Below are 21,119 nucleotides of genomic sequence, written 5' to 3'. Positions count from 1 at the left end.
GTAGATGTTTACTGCTTCCCAGCTTCTTTTTATTATTTTTTTTAGATGTTTTCTTTTTTTTTTCTTAAGTATGGAGGCTCAAGTATAAGATGTAGATTTATTTTTATTTAATTTTTTTTTCAGTTTAAGCTTTACAAAAAAAACCAAAATAAAACAAAAAAACCCTTTTTGCATTCCATAAAAATCGACAGAAAAGCGCCTGGATTCAGGCTAGATAGAAGAGCAGAACGGTAAAGCAGATTTCCCGCTCCCTACCCCCCACCCTTCCCCCGAAAATAGCGTCTCCTTGGGACTGGGGGTAAGTCTAGAGAACAACACTGAGGACCCACCTCAGCCTCCTCTCAGAGCTGCCTCCCCTCCCTCACAATCCCTCTTGGGTCCCCCCACCCCCACCCCAAACAACTCCCACACACACGTGGAATTGGACTTCCAGTTTTTCCTCTTTCACACACCACAGTATTTCATAAATTTTTTTTGTTTTACATTTTTTACACCATTGTAACAAAAAGGTGGGAGAGCAGGCCTGGACAGACAGATGGACTGTGTTTGATGCCTGTAAATGGACTGGGGGGGGGGGGGGGGGGGGGGGGGAAGGGGACACTGGGGGAAGAGAGAACAAAAAAAAAACCAACCCAAAAACAAATCAAAAACAAAAAACCCAACCCAACAACAACTCGTGGTCTCCATGGAAACCCAGAAGGAAGGTCTTGTAGGAAAATGTGGTGGAAAGTCGGTCTCAGACTGAGAAGGCTTATACAGCTTTATTCACGGGAGAGATGGCCAGCTCGGAAGCAGATTGTTATGTGACGTGGGGGGAGGGTGGCGGAGGCAGAGTTCTCTAAGAAAGGAATCTAGTGAGTGCACAGCGCGGCTTGTTAGCAGGAGGAATAGTTTAACTTTGCTGCTTCCTCTTCAAAGCCTCCACCAGATCGTTTTTAAGGGCTTCTTGCTTTGATTTGTCTGCAAAAGTCTGCACAGACCTGTAGGGAGGGAAGGAAAAAGAAAAACACACCCTGGATTAGGCGACACCTGGACCAGGAGGAGGAGGAGGAGGAGGAGGAGGGACAGACAGTCCCCTGGCATGGGTGGGGCGGAAGGGGAGGCCTGACTTCACCCTTTTCAGAGACATTCAATCTCGGGAGCCGAGGGCTGGCCTTCTCTACCTGTATAGCTCCTAGCTACACATACTCTTGGGAGAGAAGGCTCAGCACCCCCTTCCCCCATCATCAGCACCTTTCAGAGCTGAGGGGCAGGGTGCAGGCTCGGAGCACACCAGAATTAGGCAAAGGCAAGGCCTTTGGGAGTCCCAAGACATGGGGGTGGTGAAGGGGTAGTTTCTGGGTTCTTAACCTGAGGCCCAAGGCTCCCTAGATAGCTATCAGGGGGTCCATTCTGATTATGTGGGGAAGGGGGTTCACAGCCTCCACAGGCTGGCCGCCTGGGGGTCTGGTACGCACACAGGCAAGAAGCCCTGACGATGGGCGCCAGGACTCAGAGACAGCTATGCAGTCTGAGAACAAAAGCGCTTTAGTGGCGCCTGCCTTTGGTGGGCTGCATGAGCACAGAAGACTTGTCAAGGGAGGCTTTATGTCGTGAAGAAGCCCTGAAGCCCGTGCCCTCGCTGTGAAACACCAGGTCTGTGGCCATGCCAACACTCCCCACGGCTGCAGTAAAAGGAGCTGACCTGCACAGGTTCCCCAGAGCCCCAGTGGGTGAATCTGCCAGGCTTGCTTGCTTCCTTCCCTTTTGGATGTCTGCCTCGATTATGGCCGCTGCTGCTTTGGAAAAGAAGTTCCCTAGTCTTGCTTCTCCCCTAGCCTCTATGCCCTGTCACCTAAGTTAGCCTCAGAAAGGCTGAAATACAAAGGAAAAAGCACCAAGAGCATCCAGGGCCAGGTGAGCCCAAATGTGGCTGGCTCATGGTCCAATTCAATGAATGTCTGAGGAGTTGGGAGAACAGCTTAGGAGCAGAAGAGGGGACAACAGGCAATGCTGGTGACTGGCCAAGAGGGAAATACAGCTTAAACGACAGCCCCCACTGTTCCGACTCTAGTTCCGTTAGGAGGCCATGTTGACGGCACTCTCCAAGAGAATCCTGGAGCCCACGGGAGGCCAAAGAGGAGTAGGCCGCACTGCAGACAGGGAGAAACGCTAGGAGAGCAGGGGCTCCTGACCATCGTCCATCTGGTCTGCCTGCCCTGAGCGGACTCACTCCAGCCCTGCATGGGGGCACGCTAGGTTCTACATTGGCTGACCATGCAGACCTGCCTTTCTGGAGGGTTTCTGTTTACTACGGCGTTCCTTCTCTCTGGAGGTGCTGCCCGCATCGATGCAGTTATGTCTCCTGGCCATCAACAGCGAGCAAGAGTCTTTCGCTTTCTCTCAGGGAAGCATCATGAGGGGACATCTGTAACTCATCAGGAGTCTGTCCCTAATAAGTAAGGTGATTGGGGCTCCAAGAGTCACTGCTAAGGGCACTGGTGTCTTGCCTGCCCTGAGGCCAGGCAGAGAAATGGCATGGCATGGCATCTTTGCTGAGGTCAGCCAGTCCTGCTCCTCGAGGAGAAGGGCCACAAGGAAAGAGTCTCCTGGAAAGCTGGGCAGCAGCAGACTCCCTCAGGGAAGGGCAGCGTGACCTTCTTTTTTTGAGTGAAGGATCCAGAGGAAGGATGCAAGTAGGCCTGATTCTTGGCAATGCCTTTTTCTAAAACATCCCCGGCTTCCAGGGAAGTGTGTCAAGCGATGGGCTCTGATCCATCTATCCTAAGCCATCCTCAGTGAGGTGCTTCACTGCTCTGAGCCCGAGCTGTTCTCCCTCTTTTCAGTGGAAAGGTGTAACCTGCCAATTTCAGGGGGCTCCCAACTGGACCAAATGAGACCACAAGCCAAGACTTAAAACCTGGAGGGCCCAACCCCCTCCTCTTATGGATGGGGAGACGCGGGCCCCAAGAGCAGAAGTGAATGAATAAAGTCACAGCCCACTAAGCAGCAACACCAGAAGAGGACCCCGGATCTTCCAATTCCAGACCCAATGTTCTTTTGGCTCCATGACATGGAGCCAAATGGAGGCAGTGGGAGAAAGAATGTGGACAAACGGCCTCATCACTCAGGGGCTCCTGGCTCAAGAGCAATTAGTCCCTCTTAGAGCAACACTCAACTAAAAAGTGACCATGTTTCCACATCTCGACCTCTGACCAGAATGGAAATAATGGACCCATGGGCAGGTACATGCATGCACACCCCTGCTAGGTGTGTAGAGGCGCACAAGCCCACCCCTACTCACACTCACACTCACACTCACACTCACACACACACACACACACACACACACGAGTGCGCGCGCCCCCACCCCCCACACTTGAGAGCATCTAGTTGTTACAGGAGGTACATGACATGACAGGAGCCTGCAGGATTACGGTGCTTGTTTGTTAATCAGCCCCCGAGGATGTGGGAGGTTAGTGGCTGTACACAGGGACCACTTGGGTTTAGTGAGGAGCCTCCCTGCGCCTCTGCAGCAGGCAGGCGGGTACCTGGATCGGCTTAGTTATCGGGTTGGATGGAGATCTGGCGCTGAGTCAGCACTTGAGAAAGCTCCCTCTGCAACTGCTTAAACTTTTGGTTGTCAGGGATAGCGTCAATAGATCTACAGAGAGTAGTTTAGAAATAAGTGAAGCTAATGGGCCAAGAACAGGGACCCAGGGACAGGGGGTGGGAGAGGAGAGACACCTGCAGTGAGCAAAGGAAAAATGAAGGACAGAAACAAACTCACAAGTCAGAAAAACAAGGGGAGGAGAAAGAGAGGAGGGGAAACCCCAGCCCCAGCCCCTCCCCTAGGTGAGGGACTAGGGGTCGGGTCTGGAGTGAACAGCCCTGCTCTGGCTTTTCCCAGAGAGTTTCAACAGCATCAGGCAGGAAAAAAGGGGGGAGGGGAGAGGAAACTAAAGATACATTTCCTGGGTCCCCCTTGGAGATGTGCATGAGTCTGAGGCTGGCCACCTGCCTAGAGACAGGGTCCCAAGAGGGTGGGGGTGTCACAAGGGGTCTCTCACTCCATGGAACCTAGGCCACCACTGAGCATTTTGCCTGAGGACCAGGGAGTTCCCCTAACCACAGTGAGGTATAAGTCACTCTAACAGCAACAGGAGGGATGTGGTGTTGCCAAGACGCCAGGCAAAATCCCCCAGCTGGAAGGAATGGGGTTGGATTTCCCAGTTGGGGACTGGAAAATTCCAAGGGAGATAAATGGGTGAAGGGGGACTCAAGGGGAGATTTCTTTTTACATTTCAAATTATAAAGCAGTGATTTAGGTAAGTCTTGAGGGCATATTCAGAACCTCTGGCAACCCCATCCAAATCCTACCTACCCTGGTCAGTAATACCCAGGGAATCAAATATGAAAGTAATTTACATTTCTTAGTCACTAGCCTTCTTGTCGCCACTTAAAAGAGGCCATATGAATGTGGCTAGTGTTGATATGGTCTCACTATCTCTGCAAAGAGAGGACTTAGGGATGAGGCTTCATCAACACTTGTGGGCTTGCTCTGGCCGTCAGCCAGAGGGCCCATGCAGGCCCACTAACCGACCAGCCGACAGACAGCAAAGCCAGGGGGCAGATGGAGGGAGCTAAACAGGCCAGGGAGGACGGTCCCAACACCACTCAGGACTCAGAAAAAGATGGAGGAGTATATTACCTGAGCCCGTTGACAATGTCCTTTGTCTTCCCAAAGTAGATCTCATTCAGCGTACTTCTGATTTTATTTTCCATATCCTAAGAAGGGAAAGAGTCAGCTGGGAATCATGGTCGGCAGTCTGAAGATCCTCACCTACCCAGAGACTTTTCACCCCCACAATTCCATCCCTGTGTCTGTGACCGTCAGAGGGAGGTTCCTCCGAGCGCTGCAACCCCTGTGGGTCACCAAGGCTCAATTATAACTGGTGAAGCAGCACAGCCACTCAGAACACCGGGGTTGGAAGGGACCTCAGAATCCATTTATTTCAGCCAGGGTCCAGAAAGGGAAGGCTGGGTCTGCACATACACAGTCCACAGAGATTTGTTCAATGGAAATCTGGGGCCAGCTCTCCTCCTTTTGTTGCCACGGGGTCAGAAGGAGCAGGAAGAGCCCTGGTTTGGCCTGAGTCACTCTAGAGCAGTGACCAGCTTTGGTCCCCCAAAAGGTCATTCTTCTTAGTAACTCCAGGTTTCCACGTGCATTCGACAAACCAGGGACAGATCAGCTCATGGGGAAGTGGAAAGTGAGCCAGGCTCTGGGGAACCAGCTCCACACTGCTGCTATGAGGAAAAGGTGACTTTGTCATGTGTGGTCCAGCCCACATCCAACCAGATGGACAGGGAAGATTTTCCCAGAACTAAAAGGCAGAAAACCTCTTGGAGCTGCTATGCAGCTGGAGAAAGGGGAAAGAAGGCAGGCCAGGGCTCTAATCTCAGGCCTGCCATTCTGGCTAGGTTGCTTTCCCTGCCTAGTTTCCTCCTCTGTAAAATGAATGGGATGAATGTTATCATCTCTTTAAGGAGAGAGGAAGGAACAAGCACTTATTAAGCACCTACTATGGGCCAACACTGTGTCAAGCTCTTTTCAAATATCATCTCAAGATCCCTCCTAGCTCTGAAGTCTTTGGTTCTAGAGAAAGTCAAGTCAAAGGCCCCAGAGTGGCCAACAGGTTTTGGGGCTAACAATGGAATGAGAGATTTGGCCATGGGGACCACCCTGGACTAAAGCACCAAAAAACACTCGCTCAAATTGGCCATCCCAACCTCAGCTTCCCACTTGGAGAGTGCCCAAACCAACACAGCCCCGGGCCCTTCGAGTGCTTACCTCTACCAGGCGTCCGATGTTGGCTATGTGTGGGGAAGAGTCACACACGGTTTCGTCTTTCTCCATCTGTAAAAATACAGACAGGCTCCATGTAATTGAGAAGCATTACTGCAAAAGGGTATCCATCCAAATGGTCTGGTGTTGATCAAAATCCTGGGTTAAACGAAGAGAGAGCTAGTTTTGGAGTCAGAGGACCCAGGCTCAAAACCTCAGTCTACTACTTGTTACTTGTTGACTTTGGGCAAGTCACTAAAACTTTATGGATCTGTTTGTTTCCTCTGCAAAATGAGGGATTTGACTCAATGCCCTTCAAAGTCCCTTCTGACTAAAATCTACTACCTTCCCCCCTTCCCCAAAACACACCTTACAAACATTAGTTAATAAGAAACCTTAGGAGTTGGAGTTGGGGTGGGGCATAAGAGGAGAGGTAAAGCACAGGAGTGGGTTTTGTTTGGGGATGGGATGAGGCAGAGAAGTTGAAAATTTGTTTTCTCCTCTATGTAGAAGAGGGCCCCCCCCCACCCCCCACCTTCTGCAATATCACTAAGAAGACAGAGGAAGACTGGTGGAACAGGGAAGAAGGAAAGGAAGAAAGCCCATTTTTCGGAGATTACTACCTCAAAAGGATCCCCAGCCTCTAGGGGAGCCCCAACCTCCCAAAGCCTGACTGATTTGATGCTGAGGGCATTTGTTGAGTCTCTGGATCTGTGAGCCAGTCAGGTGTGGAAGGGGACTTCAAGAGATCCTCACTGTCAGTGAGCCTCTGGGGGGCAGGCTAACGTAACCCAGAGGGGTGATCCCGTAACTCAGCAGGGTAAAGAGGCATCAGATTCCTGGCCTCCAGGATTTCAGGGACATCAGACAGAGGGTCAAATGGAAGCCAGGTAGTGGACTGTACCCTCCAAGGCCAATGGGCAGTGCACCTTCACCCTGTTGGCACTGCCATCAGCAGGGACAGAGGAGGAATTTATTCTGTTGCCTCTCAGATGGGGAAACAGACAAAGAGAGAGTCTCGGGTCCAAGGTCATAAAATGAATGAGTGGAGCAGCTGAATTAGATCTCAAGAACCCTGGAACCAAAACTTCACAATGCCCAACATGGAAGCTGGAGAAGAAGAAAGAGTCCATGTGGGAAGACAATCTGGGGTTGGCATATCACAAAAAGTCTGACTCGCATATGGAAGAGCTGCCACAGGAAAGGGATCCCTCTCACTAGAGGTCTTCAAGCCTTTCCTTCTAGGTGACCACTTGTCATGTGAAGTGAGAATTCCTGTGGGGATACAGATTAAATAAGCCGGCCTCTGAGGGCCCTTCCCCTTCTGAGATGCTTGTCCAGAAAGCACACTGTCTTGTTTACCATCTCTGTGTCACCAATGTTTAGCACGCCGTCAGCACTTAACGAAGGCCCTCTCTTCCCAAGTCACAGCTTCCTCATGGCCACGACTGGTCATTCCAATTCTGTAGCACTTGATTTCAATTATTTTGCTGTGGCAGCTACTCCTTCCTGCTCTTGTGGTCCTTTGTATATGTTGTTCTCCTGGTTCTGCTGACTCCATTTTGCATCAGCTCATGAGTTGTCCTTTTCATCATCTTGACTATTTCTTACAGCACTCTAATATTTCATTACATTCAGGTACCATAATTTGTTTAATCATTCCCCAGCTGACAGGAATTTACTTTGTTTCCAGTGCTTTATTACTACAACTACTACAAAAAATGCTGCTATAAATATTTTTGGGCCTTCAGTTGACTGTTATAGGACACATCCTCCAGCTCTCTTGCCATCCTGGCTGCCTTCTGGATACAATCTGGCTTATCCACGTCCTTAGTAAAATGTGGCAACTATAACAGGGGCCAATGTTCTGATGTGTCCTAAGCAGGTCAGAGGACAGCAGGACTACCACCATCTGAGACCTGGACCCTATCATATCACATCGACTCATACTGAGCTTGCAATCTGCTCACTGCTTCCCCTCAGACTTCCATCTATCCCTGACTACTGTATTTCCTCACCAAGGATGCAAGTCAGCTCCCTCTGCCTGGCAACAATGAGTGGAAAAGAACATCTAAGCTATGTAAGAGAACACTCAGCCATTATAAATGAAATTATGTCTCCAGGCCCAGACCAATCACCTCCTAGGTACTAGAGAGGCCTGAAGATGTGATCACAGAGCCACTGCTGTAATCTCTGAGGAGGAATGGAAATAAGTAAAGGTTATGATTTTTCAAAAAGGGGGGAAAAAGGGTAGATTCTGGAAAATTAATACCAGTAAGCATGACAGGGGTCCCCAGCAAAATTCTAGCATGAATTACTTAACAATCACAGCCAAAGAGTGTCGAGTGATTCATGTCACCCTGGAGTGAGGTCACTTGTGGTATACAGCCAAATCCTGGTCCTGTTCTGTTGGACATTCTTATCAACAACTGGGATGAGGAGAGGGAAAGGAGACTTATCAAACCTGGTATAGAGATGATACAAAGTTGGGAAAGAGAGCTAATGTACTGGCTGACAGAATCATGACTAGAAAAGATCCTGGCAGGGACAGACAATAGGCTGCAACCAACAGGATGACATCGAGTTCTGTATTTAGGTTCAAAAATCAGTTGGCTCAAGTGTAAGATGGGGGTGACAAATAAGAGTTCTGGACCTGGAGTGAGGCAGTCCTCAGGTCAAATCCAGTCTCAGATACTTCCTAGATATGTGACCTTGGGCAAGTCACTTAACCTGCCTGCCTCAGTTTCCTCAACTTTAAAATGGGGATAGTAATACTAGCTATCTCCAGGGTCATTGTGAAGATCGAATGAGATATTTGTAAAGAGCTTAGCACCACAACTCCTGTCACATATTAGGTACTTAATAAATGCTCGTTTCCTTCCATCTGTTTCCAAATTCATGATCCTATGAGGCAAGAATATGGGTGAACAGCAGACAGCCCTAGTATCCATGAAGAGAACTCACAGGAGAACCCCAACAAATTGGGTGGACTTCCTGTGTCAACCTGATGGAAGTCAAGACTTGAGTGGGCCAGGTATGGATTTGTATGGGTGGCACTGGATGGATTAAGAAAGGCATCATGGCAGGGCATGTCTAAGATTGATACTTTATAACAAATCCTCCTTGAATGGACACAGAGAGAGCTTCGTCAGTACTGGCACGGAGACATCAGGCCTGACGACCTGACTGAGTTGTGACCCTGCCAGTAAGGAGAGAACCTGTCACAAGTTCTTTATCTATCGATGACTGATGCCTGATTTACAGGGTTGGCCTTCAGGGGCTGCATTCCATGGCCAGAAGGCCAAATATAGCCGGATGGCTGCTGTTGTATGGTCTGTGAGCTAAAAAAACCATTTGGTTCATAGCTTTCTGACCAGATGATCTCTTGTTTCTCCTCCTATTATTATTTTACAAGTAAGAGACACAAGATGGCAGAGTGAAAAGTATGCTAGCCTGGCTTACAAATGCTATTTCCTAGTCCTAGCCTTGCCACTAACTAGCTGTGTGACCCATGCCTGGTAGATTCTGTGTTTAATATATTGACTGGCTTTGTGAATCTGATTAAACAGTGTGAGAGGTGGCTGTTGAGAAAGCTGATGCAAGCTTAGGTCCCACTATCCTAAGTATCAATAAGGCGATGGTCTGTCTCCCTGTTCTCTGTACTGGTCAGGTCTGGCGGAGGGGCAGCTAAGAAGATATTGACAAGTTGGAACACAACCAGAATGGTAAAAGATCTGGAAACACGCTAGGAGGGCAAATGGCTGAAAGCCCTAGAAGTATTAAACACAGAAGAGAGAAGACTGCCAGGAACAACATTTCTCTGTCCAAAATGATCAGAAGGCACGGCATGTGGAAGAGGGGAGGCCTGTTCTGTGCAGCTCCAGAGGGCAGAACCAGCCAGGGTCACTGGGTAGAAATTACAGGGAGATTAACACCAAGGTTGAACTTTCTAACCATTGGAGCTGTTCATAAAAGGAATGAGCTGCCTGTGTTCAAGCTGAAGCTGGATGACCTCTCCTTGTTCAGGGCTGATACTGTGAGGATTCCTGCACTGGGTGGCAGGTGGCATTAGAAAACCTCTGGAGGTTGGGCCAATTCTGGGATTTGACACTAAGACCCCTGGGTTCTACCAGGATGGCTTTTCTGAAAGACTGAAAAATGCAAAAAGAAAGGAAAGGCAGAATATAAGATGACTACTTCTTTTTGACAAGTTATGGGAGAAAGAAACTCTCCTTAGAAGTACAGATTTTCAGAAAGCTTTATGTAACTTTTAAGGCACAGAAGGGATGGGATAATTCCCCTGTGGGGGACCCCTGGACAGGCCAAGCTAGATGTTGGGAAATGCCCTTCTGTGGAATTAGGGGTAGATAGGTTAAGGGTATAAAAATTCTTCTCAAAGACATGAAACTAAAAGGTTAACTTGAGCTCAATAGGGCTTCTGGTCTAACATGTCACACTATACAGGGCTGCAAATGTCTGTTGAAACAAACTTTTGATGAATAAACCCTGATTTCCAAGACAACAAATTCAAATATATGTTGAACCAACATTGCTTAGGGGGTGGGAGGAAGACATAGGAGCAAGGGCAGGGATGGTGTCCACCCATTTTAAAATGGAACTGTTGGAAACAAACCCACTGGATTTGTGCCCTCTCTTTTCCACTAGAAATGGTTTCTATGCCCACAGTGAAGAAAGCTTAGAGAACTGTTTTTTGTTTATTTTTAGGGGGGGAGGGGGAAACAGGACTGTTACTCGTGAAGATAAAAGTCGGGGGCTGGAAGAAAAGACACTCCTGGCCCAAATGAACCACACCACTATTAAGTAGACCCTCCTCCCCAGCCCACCCTCCAGGCTCCACGAAGAGGCTGGCAGTCCAATGCCTGGCAGCCCTAGGGAAAGGGCATAGGCCAAGATAGAAGTTAAGGGCCCCAGTGGAGCGAACAGCAGGGGACTGGAGTCAAGACAGCATTCTTGGCACAGGGTCCTGATCATATGGGCAAACTCACATGGTTGACTCATTCTTTCCATTTATCTGTCTCTTCCTTGTCTCACAATATCAAAAGTACCCCAAGGACAGATTTCTATCACAATTGTACCAAGAAGCTCAAAAGCAAAAGAAATATCAGAAGTGGTAGAGGAAGAAGGTGACAGGTGAAGAAATTCTTACTGGTGGAAGGAGGCTCTCTCTACACTGTGGGCTGCCTTGAGAGCAGATTTGAACACACTGGGGCAAATACCATAACTCAGTGAGGGTCCAAGTGCCTCAGAACTCTACTTTGGGTAGGAGTGATGGGGCCAGAGGGTGGAAGGGCAGGAAGGTTTGAGGAGCAGCAGGGGAGATCTAAACACTCATAAATGTGTTTCCACACGCTCCCCACAGACACCTCCTGCTGACTCTCCTCTACACCTGGTCAGCATCAGCTCACTGGCAATGTACACCAGGCAAAAATAGAACTGGTTGTTGTTTTTTTTTTTTTTTTTTTTTTTGCTATGCATATGTTATTACATTCTTATAAAAGCTGATGCCAGAAGAAAAACATTTTTATGTGTTGTGAACGCACAGATGTTCTACGAGGTGATTCCAGTTGAGTCTGAAGTCAGCAACCAGTTTATCCCCCAATCAACCACCCTCTCAAAAGTCATTCTTTCAGTGATTGTGAAACAGAAATGACTTTGGAGGATTTCCCAGGAGATGAAGGGAACACTGCGTATCTTCCTACGGTCACTCCTCAGCTGGCTGAGCACAGTACCCCAGCAGAGCTAATAATAATAATAATAATAATAATAATAATAATGAGAGAACAGAGTAGCTAACACTTATATAGTGCTTACACCATGCCAGGCACTATGTTAACTCCACATTCAATTATGCTGTCACTAAAACCACCTCGGCAGAGAGGTCTGGGATGCATGCTGCTTTCTGGGACGCTCTGCACCACTTCTTCCTGTCCCCAGAGCTCACAGGTTGGTTTCCTTCCCCTTGGCTGGATTTCTCTGCCTTTGTCCATCTGATCCAGTAGAGTGGACAACTGTTTCCTGCCAGATTTTGGGAGACTAGGCGAAAAGGTCTTGGTTAGAAACTGTGAGATGTCATGTGGATTACACGAGTGAATAGTTGTATCTGCTCTCCAGGATGCTGGGGTTTTCCCAGCTCACAATGTAAGACAAATGAGGGAAAAGTATGACCTAGGCACACATTTTAGATGATGCTAAAAACAGCTCAGCTTCCAGGATAGGTAGAATGCAACTCACTTTTACAGACACTCCAGAGGCAAATTTCAATGTGATTCTCAGACGTTCTGGAACATTTCCATTATCTCAACTTCCAATATCAATTAGTGGTGTCCACCAATCCAGCTCTCTTCCCTTTCTTTCTTTCTTTCTTTCTCTCTCTGTCTCTTACACACACACACACACACACACAGAGTACTGGAGGACTGATCAGAATTAAGAGTTCTCTGTGCACAGTGACATGATTCCAGAGCTCTCCTCCTTTGGATCTATCCATTCATCCATCCTTCTCTTTTTTTCTTTCTTTCTTTCTCTCTCTCTCTCTCTTTCTTTTCAACCAAGAACTACATAAGCAACTTCTAGCCATTCCAGTGGTCACCACCAGGAAGATCTCACCATGGTCAACCACTGGCCCCCTCAATACCTGTTGTGGCTCGGTCTCAGCAGTACCCCATGTTGTAGTTTTGAACCCAGACAATCCTATGGAACACTAGGTACATGACAACAGCTATAGTCTTTAAACTCCCCTTGGTGAAAAATATATTCCCTGCCTTTCCCCAGCCTAGCCCTCCTTTGTTCCACCACATCTGGAAGAGGGGATAATGGACTTTTCCAGCTCGTTGAAAATATATGGTTTTGCCTAATTGCCTAGCACAAGTCAGAGAGGATTTTCGTGCTATGATAAATGGCTGGGGGTCTCCACTGGTGTTTTATTGCCTGGTGATATATCATGGGGTGACTATTGCTGGGCGGGAAGTGAATTCAGCTTGCAAATGATTGGCCTAATCTCCCCACTCAGCAGAACATTCCACCTTCATTGCTAAATATTTAGAGTCTGAAAAAAACATCAAATGCACATCTGCAGAGCCATTCCCCAGATCGGAAACCTTGGCTCCCTCCCCAGAGACGTACATTCTCTCTTCTTTCCCACATCTCCAGCTGTCACACTGGGTGACCCTGTGATGCAACTTCCTCTTTAACATGTTGGCACTTCTCTTGCTACATATATTTTTCACCTGGCCCCATCTCCTCATCTCCTCACATTAGGGTCTGACAGCAAGAGATCACCATGTCTTTTAAGGCTCCTCAATCATCTTCGGTGTGAGGGCCATTCCCCTCAAGTGATACAGGAAGGTAGGCTTGATAGTTGAGGTGATGGTCTTTTGAGTTTCTATGGACAAAAAATTATGCCACAGCCAACTCATTGATGAGTTTCTTGGAACTTAGCTAGGGTGACCTCTGGAAAATGGACCTGTGGTCCACTGTCAGGTCTCTCCAACTTGGCAGGGCCTAATAGGCCTCATGTTCATGGTCTAGGATGAGGCACCAGTAGAACATGTTAGTGGAGGACCCCAGATTCTCTTGTACTCCGAGTTGGTTCATGCAGTTCTGACAAGATGGCCATGCCTTCCCACGACCTGCTGGGAGTTCCCTTCTGACAGTTCTGATGGGGCAGGATCAGCAGAAATGCTTTGCTTCATGCTCTGCTTTGTGGTTCCGGTGCAGACTCTAGGCCACATCATGTGAGGGGTTATCCTGGGTGGCCCACACATGAACCAAGCTAATCTCAAGTGATGTGCTTTCTCCCCAGCTGGAGCTCTCCAAGAAGGGGATGGGAACAAGGGGAGTCAGATGAACTACTGAGGACCATGTGACTAAGGTCACTCCCCAGCATCCACAGCCCCTGGATGACCCATAGCCCAGTGCAGGCTCCAGGTGTTTTCACCAATTCAGGGGTGCTTCAGACTTCCATCTCTGCTGGGCAATGAATGCCCAGGGAAGCGGCGGAGGCCGTTCATGTACGTGGCCATGTCCTTTAGCATAGGTCTTTACTGTAGCCTGCAGGGTCAGAAGTGAGGCTGAGAGTTACCTCCTCTGCCTTGGTCTGTTTACCTTCAGCTAAAAATAATCTTCAACAGGGTGGCTTCCAGCACACGGCACCTGGGACACTCATCTTTGTTTATGTAGCTCCACAACCAAAGTGCCCTTCTTGTCCTAGGCGCTCGTGGGGAAAAGGGAAGGAACAACTCTAATGAGTCCAGGTCTCCATCCACGTCTGGGTCAAAGACAAGATGGCTTAATGGGAGACTCTGCCTCCAGTGAGGGGGAAGATCTAATCTATGTCTGGAGGGAGGGAGGGTAGGAAGGGAACGCTGAGGGGTGAAAAAGGGCCAAGAGGAGGCTAAAGGATGACCCAGGAGGATGTAAAAGTCATCCTAGTGATAACCATGTGTTCACTTAGGTATCTAAGGCTCTCATATTCTGGCCAATGATTCGCAAGCAGCAAGCTTTATACCAGGAACTCAGTGACCCTGAGCCTCATCTGACCATCAGAAAGAGATCCAGAGACCACGCATGACCTGAAGCATATCTTCCTGCTTTGGGCTCCCTGTGGGGCCATTCTGGGTCCTGGGAGTTACCTCAACCTTGAGAAGAAGTTAATATGGAGCTTCTTTATTTCCTCAGAAAGGGTGGTGCCTTCTGCCTCGTAGGTTTTTGGTAGGTTTCCACATAAGGGCTCATTTGAGTGTCCCAACCACTCTGAAGTAGGTCAACATGGGGATTATGACCCCCATTTTACAGATAAGGAAAGTGAGGCTCAGGGGGTCATTGTTCTGTTTGTATGGTCACACTACTAACAGATACCAGGGACTGGATGTGAACACAGGCCTCTTGAGTCCAACACGACACTGTGATACCACTAACACAGTAGTGCTGGTAGAGAGCAATTTAGCCTGTGAGCTTGGCCATGGTTGAGTTACCTGGGTCTTGCCCCTAGCCAAATGGCTGCAGGATGAGTCACAATGTGTGACCAGACTCTGCTGATTAACATGAATACAAATCACTGTGTCAGCATCATGGCGAGCCTAGGGAAAAGGGTCAACAGGCCTGGGAGCCTGGCACATTCACTGTGGCCCATCCCAGCCAGCCCCTGAGAGTGAAGTCATAGACCCTGCATTAAAGGATACTATGGAAGGCCCAAGGCCCAAGAGTCCCGAAACCTGTTCCAGCCCCAGCCCGGCCAAGAACTAGCTACCCTGGCCAGGTCATTCTCTCCTCAATTTTCTCATGGGCAAAACGAGGGGATTGGTTAGATGAATAAAATCTCTAAAGTCCGGTAGCTAAAATGTTGTCTACCCAGAGGTCCTTCCCAGCTCTGCAGACATTCTACGTTCTAAAGCCCTCCCAGTTTGGTCTGTGTGCATTTTTAGGGCCCGCCAAACTACTATCTTATGAGTTTACATTCTAGTTTTCTCTGGTGTGTCCATGGTCCAGTTATGCTAGGCCTGGAGTCAGGAAGACCTGAGTTCAAGTCTTGCTTCAGACACTCACTAGGTCAAGAGTCTCCACTGTACATAAGGCTACCCTGCCTCAGGCCATCCTTCTCAGGAATGTGGCCCATACCATGGGCCTCCTGGTCCACCACAGCAGCTCTGGAAGTGACCTGTCTGGCACTATGTGTCTGTGCTTATGGCACCCACAAGTCACCAGAAATTGTGGAAGAGGCATCTCCCAACTGCTCAGAGCTTGTGCTGCCTGAAGGGACAGGAATTCTAGGATTCAGAGCTGGAAAGCACCACAAAGACCAGAGTCCCAAAGAGATTAAAGAATTTGCCCCAAGCAAGGTCAGACACGTATAGAGTAGCAGGGAATGAGATTTGAACCCAGGTCTCCAATACACTAAGCTGACTTTCAGTACGTATAGCCTCCCATTCATACAAATGCATACAAAATCACTTTTTCAATCCAAGAGCTTACCAGTCATTATGGTGCACATCTCTGGGCAAGCCGCATCTGAGGCTACTGCACCTTCTGAGTGGCAGGAAATCCTCAATTCAAAGCTCCAGCCCAGTCCTTGGATGTGGCCTGGTTTGCGCAGAGGTCATACCTGGCTGCCCTCATTGACTTTTGCCCCTCGCTCTTACTCCTTTTCACCTTTACTTACATTGGAAAGCAGCCTCAACTTTAATGTATCTCAGATGGATTATATGAGCAGCATTAAAATGATGACAGAAGCATGAATTTCCTCATTAAAGCCCCAAGGGCAAAGGCAATGGGGATCAGGCCAGGCAACCTCAGCCAAGGTGTGCTGAGGACAGCCACTCATCAGCCTCAAGTTTAGCTTGGCACAGGCCACCCTACACGCCAGGCCCGGAACCAGACTCTGGCCATGATTTGACAGCTCTGATTTAAACTATTAGGAAGGCCGAGGATTAAATATTTGTCCAGGTCACTGTAAAGCAGGCATAATTATCATAAACAGTTTAGAGCAGTGAGTGACGGAGGGAGCGGTCTCCGGACACAGATTTGTGAAGTTCAACCAATTCCCCAGGTGGCGGGGAATGGAGAAGACGGGAAGGGGTGTGGGGGTGTGGTATGACACTCCTCAGGAGTCCCTTTAGCTCCTCCCTCCCCAAGGGCCCAAGAGGACAACAACAGATCCCGAGCAAGAGGAGGAAATTCTGTCCAGTGGGCTGGGTAGCTCTTTTCCTGAAAGACTACACATGCAGCACTGTCCAGAAGCTGAGGGATGGACAAGCCTGCCTCCAGAGGTCCCTTTGGCCTTATGAATGTTGATTTTATGGCCGTGAAAAGAATGTGAGCCTAGTTTTTTGAGAGGTATACACAATCCTGAGGATGGTCTACATGTTATGGCACCAGGCTAGAGGCAGAGGACCTTGACCATCAATGCTTGAATCACTTATCACCGACTGTTTCCTTCATTGTCTTTGCTTAACATATCTCTATACCTTTGTTTGTGGGATAGGGGGACACCCCACCCCCATTTCTTGCTGTTGAATCTCTCCCTCCACCTCCTTTCAGGCCAAACTGACACCAACTCTTCCCAAACACATTTCCTGACTTATTCCCCCCCCCCCCATTCGATTGTTAAGGAAATTGAGGACAAGGCCTGAGTCATGTCTACCTGTGCATCCCTTAATACTAAAAATTAGAGCTTGCTAACTTAGGGAATAGCACTGAAATGGCCACAAAGCACCCAGCAAAGGCCAGCAGATGCCTGGGAGTAGATGGCTGGTGTACCTGTCTAGTGAGGCTGCCTCCGAGGTTCATGGTGCCAGAGCCCGATTTATTGGTCTGCAGCCACAGCATCACTGTGGAGGTCAGCTTGTAATGGGCAGTGCGGCCGCTGGATTTCTCCTGGTGGGGGGAGGAGATGAAGAAGTCAGAGAGAGCATGCTTGGAGTGCCAGGTGGTGCACAGGGGACCCCAGCCAGGAAACGAACACATGCTATGCATTCTAATCAAGTTAATCCAATGACAAGCATTCGCGGAGGGTCTGCTTTGCACCAAGCACTGAGGACACAGATAAATGCAAGAAACCATCTCAGCTTGTAAGGCTTTACATTCTAGTGGGGAAGGCAACGTGTACACACATGGGCATATACAGAATATATACAAGGGCAGGGTTGGGGGCAAGAGGTCCAAAAAGGCCTCTCCTCCGCAAAGAAGTAGCCTTTAGGGCGAGTTCTGAAAGAAAGGAAGGCATCTAGGAGGAAGTGAGGGTGAGGAGGGAATGCATTCTAGAAATGAGAACTAACAAGTATGAAGGCAAAGAGATGGGAGGTGGGGTGTGGTGGGGAACGAGCAGTGTGAAGGTCTGTTTGACCAGACTGGAGGGTGCACAAAGGGAAATAATGTTGGAGCAAAGTCAGGGAGGGCTTCAAAGGCCAAAAGAGAGGAGTCTGTATGTGGTTCTGGAGGTAACAGGGAGACACTGGAATTTATGGGTGTATGGTGTGTGTGTGTGTGTGACGGACAGACATGATCAACCCCCCCCCCCCCCCCCCCCGAGGGGGAAAGCATCCGGGGGGGGGGGGGGGGGGGGGGGGGGGGGGGGAAAAAAAGGACCCCCCCCCCCCCCCCCCCCGCCATTAGGAATATCACACTGGCAGCTGTGAGGCTGGAGGGTGGGGGGCATAAGACATGAGGAGGGAGACCAAGGCTGAGGCTCCTCTGAGGTAAGAGGCCCCATGATTTGACATGGAGAAAGTTATTGCACACTTCCTCTTCTCACTCTCTTTTTAAGATTTTGGTTTGTGACCTCATCATTCAAATGAAAATGCTCTCTCCAAAGTTACCAGTGATGTCTAAATTGCTAAACCTGATGGCTTTTTTCTCAACCTATTCTTTTTGATGCTGCATCATGACACCATTAACCACCTTCTCCCTCCCTGGCTTCTCAAGTCTCTGCTTTCTGGTTCCCTTCCAGTATGACCTCTCCTTTTCACCTTCCTTTCCTGACTAATCATCCATATTGTGTCCCCTAACTGTAGGCATAGCCTTAAGCACTATCCTGGGGCCTTCTCTTTCTCTCTATACTTTTTTCTTGGTTATTACCTTAATAGCCCATTCAGATTTAATTACTAACTCTATGCAAATGACTTTAGAATCGATATACCCATCCCTGGTCTCTCTCCTGAGTGACAGCCTCCACCCCCCCCCCCCCGCAAGAAAAAGACCCCAACAACTGCTTATTGGACATTTCTAACTGACTGTACCAAGGTGTCACTCGCACTCAGTTCTCAACTCAGATCCTGCCCAACAGATTTCACTGTCCTTCCCTCAAACACAGCCCCATTCCAAACTTTGTCACTTCTGTCAAAGACACCACTGTCCATCCAGCTGCAACCTCACTGTCACTACTGACTCCTCATGTCCAATCCAGCACCAAATCCTGTTGTTCCTATGCCTACAACGTCACTCACATAGACCCCCTTTTCTCTACTCACGTGGTCATCTCCCTTGTCTAGGCCCTCATCACCTAACTGTCACGATGGGTTCCCAACTGGTTTCCCTGGATCAGGTCTCCCCTCACTCCAATCCATGCACCAGAAAGCTTCCAACACAAAGTATAAATCTGACCATGTCACTCCCTTACTGAAGAAATTCCAGTGTCTCCCTACTACCTCTCGGATCAAATACAAATTTCTCCATTTGACATTTTGAGCCCTACATACCCTGGCACCAGCCTATCTTCCCAGCTTTGCTCTGTATCACGGACTGGTCAGACTGCCTGTTCTGCAGTTCCTCACACATGCAGGCCATATCTCCCATTTTTGTGCCTCTCTACTGGCTCTTTTCCATTCCTGGAATGCACTCTGGCCTCCTCCAAGGTTTAGATCAAACAGCGCTTCTGGAGGAAGCCTTTCCTGATCCTGCCGTATTTCTTAGATACCTATAGATGTACCTGGAAGCTCCTTAAAGGGAGGGAACACTTCCTTTTCGCCTCTACGTCCACTGCATCAAGCACTAAGCAGGCACTGAAATGCTTCGTTAGAAGTTATGTGTTTTCTTTAAAGTCCCAAATGATTTTAAAATCTAGCATGCCCTCAACCTCTTGCCAAATCACCTTGGATACAAAATATTATGGGTTTGCCTTCATTTTGTATCTGTTCATGTGTGTACATATTGTCACCTCTGATAGAATGGAAGCTACCTCAGGCCAGGGACACTTTCCAATTCGTCTTCTTCTCTTTGGCATCTGGCAGAGGACCTAGCACACAGCCAGCAACTGAGAGATGCTTGGTCGCTTAGATACAGAGACAGAACGCTGCCCCCACCACCCAACTACTTGGTTTTCTTTACTGAGGTACAGGGTTAAGGATCTGCAGAGGCTTAGATTTTCCAAGTATGCTCTGCATCCAGGGCAAAGGCCTATTTTCAATCCCTCTGGTTTCTTTATCGTTGTTATTACTATTATATAATTCTAACTTATCTTTGTCCAAATGGCTTCAGGGTATTTTCCAGCATTAACAGGGGTTTAAACTCTACCCCATCCACCCCCTGCTTTTAAAATAAGAAACATTAGCTGCCATGCAGGATCGTGGGGCTTAGCTGTCCTGAATCAGATGCCGCCTCCTTTCCTGTGGTGCTGCTTTCAGCTGTGTCAGTGTCTGTACCTGAACTTCCACCACATGGATGGAATCCCAACAGCCTTTGATCTTCTTTGATCCATCGCCAGCCTTCTTAATAAGGATCACTCCTGCAAAGCCGTGATCCAGATCCCAGAGGTAGACAGAGGAGACACCACCTTCAAAATACCTGTAGGAGGCCCAGGTATCGATTAGACGGGAAGCTTCCATGCTCAGCTTCACCAACCCAAGTCCCAGGAGAAAAACACGGTCCCCCTTCTTCTTTCATTTGGCCAAGAGCCACTAAATGGGTGCTCAGGACTCCAGGATGTCCCTGCCTGATAATGGTGCCAGGATGTCCATTTATCTTTTATAATGAAGATACTTTATGGAAGCGGAAGAGGAAACAAAAGTTAGAGTAACCTCAACAGTTACAGATTCCTTAAGGATCTGAACAAATGGGGCCTCCAGTTCCAATTAAGCAAAGCAGCTCTTTCAAGAGGAGCTAGCTACAAAAGCCGGCCAGAAATTCAGGGCTGTGCTGAACAACATCATTCCCATTTTTGTCTGAGCCAGTCTGGAAAATCCTTAGATTGAGCCTCCTAATTAAGATAAAATGTATAGAGGGAAAGAAAAAAGAATGGAAAGTGTGGTAAGGGTGTGCCAGAGATGGAGATCCAAGAGAGGGAGATGTCAATTTCTTTTCATTTTCCATGGGATGAAGACAACACTGCAGACACTCAGGAGCTCAGATGGGGGGAGGAGGTGGGGGGACACGAGGGAAGGCAGTACTCAATCACAGCAACTACTATTTCAGCTTGGTGTAATTATCCAAGGGTACTACCACTAATAATAATAGCTGACATTTACACAGCACCAGAAAGTTTCAAAGTACTTTATACAGCTTATCTCCCTTAATCTCACAACATAGGTAGGTGTTATTATTACCTCCATTTTGTAGATGAGCAAACCCATCCCCAAGAGAGGTTGAATGACTTGTCCAGGGGCAGCTAGGTGGTACAGTGGATAGAGTTCTGGCCTTGGAAGACCTGAGTTCAAATCCGGATTCAGAAACTTGACACTTACTAGCTGTGTGACCTTGGACAAGTCACCGAAACCCAACTGCCTCACCCCCCCACCCCACAAAAAAAAATTAAAAAAAAAAAAAAAAATGACTTGTCCAGGGT

The 21,119-nt window shown here is 48.4% G+C and overlaps 1 protein-coding gene across 1 annotated transcript in view; it reads right to left on the bottom strand.

Annotated features, from left to right (window-relative positions):
• Positions 1-736: 736 nt before the first annotated feature.
• The window catches only part of LOC114028473 (F-actin-capping protein subunit beta), a 165,400-nt gene continuing 145,017 nt past the window's right edge, over positions 737-21,119 (bottom strand). The window contains exons 5-9 of the mRNA XM_027842707.1: positions 19,981-20,122; positions 17,102-17,218; positions 5,834-5,899; positions 4,691-4,767; positions 737-980 (exon numbers count right to left, since the gene is read on the bottom strand). Coding sequence (XP_027698508.1) covers positions 893-980; positions 4,691-4,767; positions 5,834-5,899; positions 17,102-17,218; positions 19,981-20,122 — 490 coding nt within the window. The 3' untranslated portion in view covers positions 737-892. The remainder of the gene's footprint in view (positions 981-4,690; positions 4,768-5,833; positions 5,900-17,101; positions 17,219-19,980; positions 20,123-21,119) is intronic.

This window comes from Vombatus ursinus, unplaced genomic scaffold (genome assembly GCF_900497805.2).
Source record: "Vombatus ursinus unplaced genomic scaffold, bare-nosed wombat genome assembly UNPS02014884.1, whole genome shotgun sequence".
Taxonomy (NCBI): domain Eukaryota; kingdom Metazoa; phylum Chordata; class Mammalia; order Diprotodontia; family Vombatidae; genus Vombatus; species Vombatus ursinus.
Note: the sequence above shows the minus strand (reverse complement) of the source record. Positions and strands in the feature narration are given on the sequence as shown.